This window comes from Phytophthora infestans, genomic scaffold, assembly GCF_000142945.1.
Source record: "Phytophthora infestans T30-4 supercont1.51 genomic scaffold, whole genome shotgun sequence".
Taxonomy (NCBI): domain Eukaryota; phylum Oomycota; class Peronosporomycetes; order Peronosporales; family Peronosporaceae; genus Phytophthora; species Phytophthora infestans.
The window spans coordinates 44325-55846 of NW_003303708.1; the positions used below are offsets into that span (position 1 = coordinate 44325).

Genomic DNA, 11522 nt, shown 5'->3' on the forward strand with positions numbered 1-11522 from the left:
AGCCGGGAGTATACCTTCTGTATACTCCCCATGCCCCATTCGGCTGCTTGACGCACTGAAGTTATAGCATTATGAAGGGTGCGTGCTTGACTGCGCAGGGCAGGGTGAATCCGCTTTAAGTCGCCGTCCTTCAGCGGCGTTAAAATGCGTCCGACCATCGCTGTAGAGCACGGAAAGGCAGAATCGGACACGACATTCTTTCTCGCATCTGGGCACAACACCGGGTCCAGGAGCTTCGACCGAAATTCCATGGAGGTGTCCGAGTCGTTCCAGGACCCGAGACAGTTGTGCTTGCACCAGATTATACAGCCATCAGCCGCGAAACAAATGGTCCCCGTAACAAATACTGTATGCAGCCACCCGTTGTACATCGCGTTCTGTAGATCAGCGTTGGATGGTTGCTGCACCTACTTTGATAGCATTGGTAAGATATTTGAATTAATACACTTTGCAAATGCAAACATGTACGCACTCGTAGGTTTTTACCGTCGATAAACCCGAACGTGTGGTGATGAAGGGGTTCGCGGGCTTCTACCAGCCTCGACAGCTTGACTTGATGGCCTGGTGATGGCCAGGATATGCGCGCAGGAGCGAAACCATGTAGCGCCTTGTTCAACGACTCCTCCGCCTTCCGAAGTGTCCTCGATAGCGTGCTGGGAGGAGCTCCAAAGAGCATACAGAGCGTCGTTTGCTCCATCGAGCTAGTGTAGAACACTAATACTAAGCCCAACACCTGTTGGAGGTTACGGAACTTTGGCGGCCGTCCACGTACTCTTGGCCCCGGTAAGCTGTAGAACCGTGAAAAACGCTGTAAGAGCTGAGAGAAAGAGGACCTGTTGGTACATGTACTGTCAGCATCCAAGTCAAGAACAGCATCCAGACGAACAATAATAGGCGACCTCGTTAAACTGGTGGCGTTAAGAAAGTTTAGATCACTCCCGTTCTCGTATAGAGCCATCCAGGACGCGTTGCTCGGGGAATTCAAGCAATACCCGGTCAAATAGTGGCGGCTGCGCATGGCGGCGCGCCAGGCCTCCTCGATTAGAGGCCGAAGACCTCTCGGCGCACTTCGTGCAGCTCCTGCCTCTCCCGGTCGATGGCCTCCGCCACAACAAGCATTGCTTCCGTGTCTTCGCTCTCCATGCTTTCCCGGACGTGCGTAAATTGCGAAGTGACGTACAAGAAGAGCTTCACCCTGCCTGTGTCCCACTCGAAGTGTCGGGTACGCTTCCATATAATGAGTTCGGTCTGTGTAAGATCTAGGTAGCGACATATAAACAGGACAGAGGTCTTTGAGATATGCTCATTTACGGTATTTGTGATGGACGTTTTGATACTTAAGCTCAGCATACATGTAAAGTATGACAGGCTTATCTGCTGCAAATATGACACGTGCTTATGCTATTTATGGAAGGCACCCAGTGTGTCAAAACGCGCGAGCCCCTGCTCAAGGAGCATATCTCCCAGAATGGCCTCGGTCTGCTTTAGCACTTCAGCGCTATTGGAAACAGTGTATGGCACAGCTACGGGGTCGTGCAAAACGAACGATCGTGTGTGCAGGTCGTTGGACAGCTCTTCTGCCACTTCCTGAAGCTTGAGCATGTGCGCTTCATAGATTTTGTCTCGCTTCTCTAGCTCCTCAATACGCCCGTTTGCACGAAGTAGCTGCGTTACGAGCTTTTGTTAGACTTCACGACAGAATGTTCAGTGCTAATAACCAATGTAACAACCACCAGTACCTGTTGCGTCAGCTTCTCGTTGGCATAGCGCTATCCGTATAAACGTAGTTGTTCAAATCGATCAACAATCAGCGAAGCTTGATTCAATCGACGCACCATAGCAGTTAGCCTGCTTTTCGTCAGCAGACTCTTGTTTAATGTTGCGGGTAATCCAGTAGACCGAACAAGCATGCGCTCCCGTATCCACCGGCGCTGTCGCACTCGTGCATTCATGATCTGCTCACTGCCGAAATGCGAGTTCATCAGTTCCACGCACTATTGTATACTACTGTACACCTTCATTCGACTGGGCACATGCATCATTACCTGTGATGTAGTTGGTTAATATCTCGCAGCTGCTCCCACGACTCCGCGTATATCCAACCGCTCTTGTCTGTCTGAGCGTGGACATCGCAGTGCCAGTCGGACACCCACTCCCAGTTTTGCGACGGCGGCCTCACCTGTCCATACACAGTACAATTCACCTCAGTCAACGCTGCCAACCAGATGCTACTGTACCATTACCTCGCTAAACCGAGTTTCCTTGCCGCTGGCTCGACACAATACAGGCAACTCCGCCCTGGAGATGCGCATGGCAGAGCCCCTTTGGGTCAGGTTCTGGTTTTCGAACAGCTCCTCCTCGACACGGTGCATGTCTAGAGCGTTCCTGGGATTGTGGCGAATACAACGAGCAGCCATCAGCTCGTCTTGGTACCGTTGCACCAGCTCTTCCATCACCCGAAGCTCACTAGTAGCAACAACAACAGACCCAGCTTCAAGTTATTGAACATTTATTTCTAGCAGTTCACTTAATTGTCACCTGCGCAGATCTTCGCACTCAGCTTCGAGCTGTTGCTCCCTCCTGCTCATCGCGAATTCAGGATGTGGATACGTCAAGCATTCAGTATCCGTCAGGAAGTGAATGTTGGAGATTCAGCCAATCAAATGTAAGCTGGAATCCGCGATACATACTCCCCCGTTTTCGCGCCCTTAGACCTTTGATAAACTATCAGATGTGATGATTCTATTTACAAATGAACGATTTGTACGCTTAAGTCTGATTTATTTGCAAATCCTATATGGACCACCTCCGCGAAAACGGGGTGCAGTACTGTAATTGATATGTAGACAGCAGGTTTCATGAAAAATGGAAATTTTTATTTTTAAATTTAGAGCTTTCTTAAAAGCGGGCGTGTTGACGGGGAGAGACCACTTCTCCCTCCCTTAATTGAGAGGGTCTTTTATCTTCTCGTAGGCTCGCCGCGCTCTCCTTGTTCTACCACACTCTGTCGCTCATGTTGGGGTGGTTTCTTTTGCGTTGATCGCTTGAGTGGTAGGGGATCTAGGGCAGTGGCCGGGAAAAATCAAGCAATGTGTAATCCTGTGCAAGTCGTGTACGGTAATCATATTTAGAGGGATAGAGGGATATGAAACTTGACCAGGCTAGGACTTCCGTAGTACTGTGTGCAAAACATAGTAGTAGAACTTCAGAAGCAATACTTAAGTAAAACTAGTAGTACTACAGTACTGTAGTTGGATCCACACATTACTACTACTTCAAGGTAGTTCTAGTAGTAGTACTACAGATTAACTACAGTAGTAGTAGTATACTACTACAGCTTAACTTCAGTAGTAGTACTACGTTCTGTAGAACTACGTAGTGTAGTATGTACACAAAGACGTAGCCTGCTCAACAACTTTTCTGCTGCCGCCTTCTTCCTGTGAGAAGCACCTGCACGCCCATTGCGTCACCACGCGATTAGTGTCTTAAAGATTCGGCTTCTACTGCTCACGGAGAGAGCAGCGAGAATTTGACACTTTGGTTGCTACCGACACAAACACAAGCAAACTCGAAAGGCAGAAAGGCTCGGGTAATGAGATTCCACTATAAACTTTCTTCAGGCGGCGAGGACACAACATCCCCACTGCATCTCAGATGTCCCTATTGCAGTCGTCATTGCCTTTCGTCGGTAAGATACATGTACATACAATAGTATTAGCGTATTGGTTAAGGCCGTCTCAGTGATCTTGGTGATAAAAATATGTCGTCACTATACCCGAAGGCATGTCAAGAGTAGCAAATATTTTTGATCATCATCAGCAGTCAACTATAAACGAGCAATTTCCAAGCTAGTTGGTCTCATCATACAAATGCCTCGAATATTCTTCACATTGGGAGTCTGAGACGTCTCGGAGCACGGCAGAACGCAATACAATGAAACACTCGTCGTCCTCAGACTCGTCATCTGATTGTGTAATCACTTGAGAACCTGGTAAAAAGTCGGCAGAAACGTTGTCGATCCTTGCAAGTTGACGAATGACAGGATAATCAAACGTCCGAGCTAGCTCGCCAATCGACTGGCCACCGTCAATGTACCCGTAAAACCCCGTAATTACGCTTTTAGGGTTTTTACGAATTCGTTTCCTTGCTCACATCTGATTGAATGAATCACAGACATTGTCTTCACGCTCACTAGAATAAACTGACCAATCAGAGTCTTCGCGCTTCTTCACAACGTCATTGCCGCGAGAAGCTCTGAGGAGAATTGAAGGAGCAACATGACGGACGCGGATGTCTACGCGTACGAGCAGGAGTTCGAGGAGATGGACGAGTGGGAGGTGATGCACGCACAGGAGATGGAGGCCATGGAGGAAGAGATGCGCGCCATGGAGGCCTTCGAGCGGCGGCAGGCAACGGAGATCAAATTGCAGCAGCCTGAAGCAGCAGTGTTACCTCCGACCAGTGATGACGCTGTAGGAGGTGTAGATGATGACCTGGAGAAGGCGCAAAGACGATTGGGCCAAGTACTGGCTCGATGTGCGACACTGTTGGATGAGGATGCAGATGACGACGTGAACATGGAGACCGCCATACAGCCAAAGGAGAAGCAGTCCGCTGCTGCGAAAGTTGACATAATGACAGCTGAGTATCTGTACAGCCGACCGCCTATTGACGTGGACTCGCTTCCCGTGGTGTTGGATGATGGTAAGCGGTTGTTCCTACGCAAAAAGCGCCCCAGCTCCAAGCATTTCACCTCCAGCTCTGTTCGTAGTGCGGCTGCGTCACTCATCCCCATCAGAGAATTGATGGAAACAGTCGAACGGGTACGCTGGCTCAGAAAGTAGCTGCGCCTATGGTTGAATAGACATATCTTACGATGTCTATGATTTTGTGTTCATCAGATGGAGATTAACGAAGCAGCTGCGAAGGAGGACAAGGCAATGCTGCGGGAGCTTGGGTCAGATGACAAGAAAGAACCCCACGCGTCAAACACAGTGCTGTGGTTAGACAAATTCAGGCCACAAAGTTTCTTGGATCTATTAAGCGACGAGCGAACCAACCGTGAGGTGTTGTCTTGGATCAAGTCGTGGGATCGATTCGTGTTTCCGAAGAAGAAGCGAGCTATCGGCGCCCACTCAGCAACCCCTGCCAAGACAAGTGGTTTTGGCGCCCTTCATAAGTCTCCGTGGTCCCAATCCCTCTCGCAGAACTATGCTAATAGCATCGCTGGGGAGGATGACGAAGATAAACGTCCATTCAACAAGATCATCCTCATCTGCGGTCCACCTGGGGCGGGTAAAACGACGTTGGCCAACATAGTTGCACGTCACGCGGGCTACAATCCCATCGAAGTAAATGCTAGCGATGACCGTACGGCACCTGTGCTGCGTAACAAGATCATTAGCGCAATGGAAATGCAGTCCATTTGGGGTGAACGCAAACCAAACTGCATCATTCTGGACGAAATCGATGGCGCCATGAATGGTAGTGACGGAAAATCTGGGATTGAAGTTATTCAAGAGATCGTCAATGCTCCATTGGAAAGGAAAAAAGCAGGAGCGAAGACCGCGGCCAAAAATCGCCACCCGCTAACTCGCCCACTGATTTGCATCTGTAATGACCTGTACGCATCCGTGTTGCGCCCCCTACGTCAAATGGCAAAGATCTTTACGCTGGACGCACCACACTCACAACGTCTCGTTACACGTCTGAAGTGTATTTGCCGACACGAAGGCATCAGGGCTTCTACAGGGGCACTAGCGACTCTGTGCTCAAGCGCTGACAACGATATCCGCTATTGTCTGAATACGCTACAGTTTCAGACTACCCAGTCACGTGGCAAAACTGGAGTGGCGACGTTGAGTACTGGACTCGTTGCTCAAAAAGACCATGCCCACGGCATGTTTGAGGTGCTGGACCTCGTTTTTTACGAGACGCGCTCAAATTCGGCTAAAAGAGAAGTCCCTGTGGCGGAGAAGATTGATGAAGCAGTTGCGTCGCTGGGAAACTTTCCTCTATTGATTAGCGGTTTGGATGAGAACGTGCCCAAGATGATCTTCAATGACCCTACTATGAACAAGATCTGCGACGTCTTCGAGTGGCTTGGACTGGCAGCTGAGTACGAATATCGCGCTCGCTCTGAGCAACAGTACGCTTTTCAGGCTTACATTCCATTTGCCGCCATTGCAACGCACGCATCGTGTTGCACAAGCTCTAGACGTCGTGTGGAGTATCCGCGTGGGCAGTTTGAGGCTCAAAAACGACGGGATCGCTCTGAAAATATCCTGACAGCACTGACAGAGGGAGCGCAGTTGCAGCCACTCTTACGCATGAGCCCCAGCGTCCTTGTCGTGGATGTGGTCCCGTGGCTGGTTGCGAGCTTATCTCCCAACATCCGCCGTATCAACCCGTCGCTTCAGACTAAGGAAGAGAAACTGATGATTCAGCGACTTATTCAGTTGATGGCGTCACTGGGACTGTCATTCCGTCACAAATATCGACCAGATGGAAGCGAAGACTACGCACTCGAGCCGTACGTTTTCTTTTTTTGGTGAAGCATTTGGTTATTTCACTTTTTTTTCTTATCACGCTGTTGTCGTGTCTGGACAGGGCGCTGAATGAACTGGTGGAGTTCCGAAGTAGAGAAGGTGGCACACCGTATCAATACATGCTTCCGATATCGGTGCGGAAGATGATAGCTCGCGAGGTGGAGCTGGAGCAGATGCGTCGGAATGAAAAATCGTCTCCGTCCGTTAAGCAAAACAACAGTAAGTCGCCTGCAGTGGCAGTCGACAAATCCAGCGAAGCTACCATCGAAGAGAAGGCTGCAAAGGCCGCCTACGTTCTGCCTGAGCTCAGCGGTAAGTGTTTGAGTCGGTTGCAGAGATCTACATCTTATTCACTCAATGGCTGTGTGAACTGCAGATGTGGAGCTGGTGAAGAAGGACGAGGCTCTGCGTAAGCGTAACCCCTTCGCATTCGCTCACCGCGAGGCCAAACGAAAACGCGACGAGGAGTTGAACGCAAAGCTCAAGCTACAGCGCACAAACGATGCGCACAAGCACTCCAGGGTGCACTACAAGTTTAACGAAGGCTACACATGCGGTATCAAGACAGCCGTGTACATCAGTGATTTATTATGAAACCACTGATCGGCCGACTGTATTGCAAGTTAAAAGCTCTCTTCTAGCCTTACTGAGTCAACTACATCTTTACTTCTTCCCCTTCTTTTTCTTCTTGTCCGTTTGGCTTGCGAGTACCGGTGCATCGGGGTAGTTCTGGGTGGGCGACAATGGCGTCGTCGACGGCGGCAGCGTCTTCATGGGCCCAAGCACCTCTTACAATACGAAGCGCAGTAGCCTCGTTAGTCGGAACAGGTTCGTCGTGTCCGTCGTGGTGTATTTGACCACCCCAACGCGTCCGGCGACACTACGAGGTGAAGCGTTGGCAACGTGGTGCGACACCCGCGACACCCGCGCCACCACCTTCACGTCCTTCTTGGCCGTCGCACGCGTCTTGAGGAAGAAGCGCGAGTTTAGGGGATCCCCCACGAAATCCAACTTCGTCTGCTCCTCGAAGCGCTCCCAGATCACATTACCATTGCCCACCATCGTTGCTTGGATGGGCACCTTCCGAGATGCAATCTCACCGGTATGGTGCTTTTATGTCTAAATGCTGATGTGCTCTGTCGACGTCCGGTGTATTCGAAGATTTACGAATGGCGTTAGTGCACCCTTAACTACAACAACACGACAGGCTTGGAGCACCTTTAAGCCACTTGGGCGCCCTTAACTGCAAGCGTTAGGGCGCCCTAAAGCCTTGGGCGCCCTTATCGTTAAGAATAAATAACCGTATTTTAAAAAATTGAGGCGAAGTATCACCATTGTCAATCTTGTCGGAGATAAAGAAACATATTAACACATTGCGTTAAGAAGAAAGCACAAGTAGGAAAGGGAAAGTGATATAATATATATTGTTTAGCAAAACCACGAATGGCTACAAGATTAATGTGGAAGCAGCATCTTACTAACCTATTGGTCCGTCTTCTGCATTTCCGTCAAATTCTTCTCACTGTGTGGCACCAGCTTCGTCGTGCACAGCAACAACCAGGCTAGTCTAAGCCGCATCACGCTTACATAAGCTTCTGTCAACCGACGGCGTTCAAATCGATGGGTGTTGCGCAAGTGTGCGTACACAATGCCCAGGACCATTACTCTACAGCTTTTTAAATCAGGTTGTGAGGGCTTGGCGATTAACTTCGCAATAATTTCTTTAGGAAAAAGCTTATTTGCACCGCAGGCACTGTGCCATTTCTCCAGGTATGGCAACAAATTAAATTTCCATGCATCTTCCAGTTCTTTTTGTTAGCACTCCTGGTGTAGCGGCTTATAAAAATACACCTTCAGTGTTGTCGGAAACGCGATCTCCACAATAATGGCCCCCCAGCGGTTCGAGCTTAAATTAATGGGCATATTTACTTTAAGGTGTCTCTGATAATCACTATCTTGGTGGTTCAGGCCACCCAGTAGCCAATGTCAACGAAGAAAATACGATGCAGCCGTCCACACGTTCTGCAATCATTCTGATTCCGAAATCAATCATGGCGTCGTTCAGCAATCCGTTGCGTAGAACTCCAGAGACAACATAAAAAAAATACGATGGCCGTCGTGTTGATTCTGCATTTGCGACAGATCTCGTCGTGAAAGTGGCGCGTCTTAAAGACACGTGAGAAGGGAATTCATATACTTATTAAAATGGAGAGTTATACGTAAAAATGTAGTGTAACTTTACCTATCTCGTGGAGTATGCATCTAGCGCCTCACTTGAATCGCTTGCGTAGTCGAGGTCTTCGTCACTGTCATCGTTACCAGAGGAGGAACAAACGTCCAGCACAGTGACGCCGGGCGTGCCCTCGCTCTCGTCATCTTTAGCACGGCACAGGCGAGCGCTAAAGAACTCGTACGTAGATTTTTAAATGATCGCAACAAAACCACTGGCTATCGGACTCGGAATTATCTGAGAGTAACGGTACTCGATGGTAATTTATTTGGGAATATATTTCTCGTGGAATTTTTCACAAAACCTAAATTTTGAGAAAATATTGTTGCCCCCTTTTTCGGTACTTTTTATGAAAAAAGTTTAGGGTGCACTAACGACTACGAAGATTTACACCTCGACATCCAGAAAATGCAAACGACGTAAGAAATACACCCCTTCGACACCCACCAATAAGTCACTCTTTCGAATTAAGGTGCTGCTGTTTGTGGAGAGCAACCTCACCAAATCTGGCGTTTTTTTTTACAACTTGTTGATCCTCCATGGCCGTTGTCGTACACTACCTCCAGGGTCGGGTAGTCCGCGGCTGTTCAGGGAGTACGGTCTCGAGTAGTGGCAGGAACGGTAGCACAAGATAACTGAATATATCAAAAAGCTTCTTGTTTCTTTCTCTCACTCAGCTTAGGCAAGAGGTAGTAAATGTAAGACTGAGACTAATGAACGAGGGCCTACCGCCAACTCGCATTCCTATACACGACACCGCTTCAGTTTATCTTGATCAAAAGAGTCCTTCTCCATGACATCCGTCCTCGTGCGGCGACAGGAAGGTCCGAGACGCGGTCCACCTTGCGCATACGGCCTTGTCCCCAGCCACGTAAGACGATGGGAGGGAACTCACACACCGTTCCTTTACTCCGTCGTAGCGTTCCAATACAATCACACCATAACTTCACCGGTCTCATGTGCGAAGTGAGCGGGAGCTTGCGGGGTCAACGGGAACCAGCCGCCCGCCGTCGCAGCTCGTCGACCTTCGCCGAGATTCCTTGGCACAAAAGCCTGCCCGCCAGCGCCTGGCACGACACCTACATTCCCGGGTACGGGACATACTCCCCGACTTGGAGTTTGCCGTCCTCGGCGAACGGATGGCCAATGCTGGCGGCGCAGGCGAGCCATTGTTTCTGGCGCACCCGAAAGGTCGATAGGATGGTCCGGCGGTTGCTCGGTTCCATAGGAGTTACCCAGGAACGCTTCCGTAGCAGGGGCATCTTCTTCCGCCGCTTGAAAGTCGTGTAACACTTCGATACCGTCCTTGTACCGCAAGCGTTCCAAGCAGAGAGCCTCGGCACGCCTACGCTTCGAAGCGTTCAGTTGGGTGTTAGCCAAAGCTTGACCGACCACACTCTGGGGAGCCATCGAAAGCAGCGGGTTATCCTCTTTGCACAGACGCAGTGCGTGCGAAATCACACCGGTCACTACGACGATAAGAGGTCCTAGCAGATCCCAGCGAGTCCATTCGTAACAGTAGTCGTACGCCACTAGCAGCATAAGTCCGATGGCAACACCGATAGGTCCTTGTAGAACGAACTCCACTAGGTCGTAGAGGTTAATAGGTACGAACAGCAGCAACGACAGGCACAGCAATGCGACCCAGCAGACGAGCTCGCCAACGCCATAACAACGAAGCAGAGTAGCCCGGCTGGCTTCCCATGAAGCGTTCCAGTAACGCTTCGCGGAGTCCTTGGTGTCCACGAGCACGTTAGGTAGGTACTCGGCGAAGGTGACCTTGCAAGCCATCCACCAACTGCGGAGCATCCTCCCATAAGCACCGTATCTCGCATCACCGTCCTGTAGGACCCAGGTAGGTGCGTTAAAGAAAACGCTCCACGCCGCGAAAGTATACACCGAACCGCGTAGCTGGCGGAATTCACGGTCTAGCAGAGTGTGTCGGTAAGAAGAGGCACACTCTCCACAGATTTCGAGGTTCATGGATAGAACGCGCCAAACCTGCGTCAGGAACACCCACCTGACGCTCCTAATGGGAGTCGTCAACACCCAGACGACGATCACGCTGGTGTATACCGGCCATAGCTCCCACCGCGCGTATTCCAGGACAAGGCTTGCTTGAGCCCCCATTCCTTATGATGAACTTTCACAAATAAGAAGAAGACACGTCCGACTCCGCCTTTCTCGTAGCTACCGTGAAGCGTACCGTTCCTCCAACTTCGTGATCACTGCCCATCAATCGGTCACAGTCGACATCTGGGAGAGGGCAGTCGACACCCAACGGCGGGGTTTTCGAGAAACGCCAGAAAGACGGAGGCGGCAACCAGCCTGCCCCTTTTCCGTCTCATTCGGCAATTTGCCTCCCCGCGACGCAGACGCCAGCACCCGACGACCCTTCTCCCAGCACCAGCGGCATGGGCGGCTCCGGCGATAAGGGTCGCTACAAGAAACTCCGTGAGGTCGTCGAGGAGGATTCCTCCGACTCGTCTGAAGGAACGCCTCGACCGCAGGACTCCGCCGCCGATGTCTGTTTCTGGCTGGAGATGCGTGACGTGCTCGCCATCAACGAAGGAACGGTGGGGATGGGGATACTGGACGAGATAGCGGCGGCTATTCTCCAGGGCAGCGGTAAGGCCAGCGATGCCTTGACTGGTCCCGTTATGATCTTGCCTTCGCCCTCGCGACAGCACGCCCGCGGAAAACCACCACAGGATCGCCGCTTCGCTAGAGTCTCGCTCCATGCG

The 11522-nt window shown here is 50.6% G+C and overlaps 2 protein-coding genes across 2 annotated transcripts; one reads left to right on the top strand and one right to left on the bottom strand.

Moving 5' to 3' along the window:
- Positions 1 to 1401: 1401 nt before the first annotated feature.
- On the bottom strand, positions 1402 to 2592 carry PITG_16648 (uncharacterized protein; the record flags this gene model as incomplete). The annotated part of the gene is made up of 6 exons (XM_002896837.1): positions 1402 to 1443; positions 1492 to 1665; positions 1740 to 1769; positions 1836 to 1962; positions 2046 to 2179; positions 2244 to 2592. The coding sequence occupies 6 exons, from the start codon at positions 2451 to 2453 to the stop codon at positions 1402 to 1404; spliced, it is 717 nt and encodes a 238-aa protein (XP_002896883.1).
- A 1685-nt stretch (positions 2593 to 4277) lies between these two features.
- PITG_16649 (chromosome transmission fidelity protein, putative) lies at positions 4278 to 7697 on the top strand (the record flags this gene model as incomplete). The annotated part of the gene is made up of 4 exons (XM_002896838.1): positions 4278 to 4823; positions 4902 to 6532; positions 6610 to 6860; positions 6925 to 7697. 4 exons carry the CDS (start codon positions 4278 to 4280, stop codon positions 7140 to 7142), a joined length of 2646 nt encoding a protein of 881 aa, XP_002896884.1.
- Positions 7698 to 11522: the final 3825 nt, after the last annotated feature.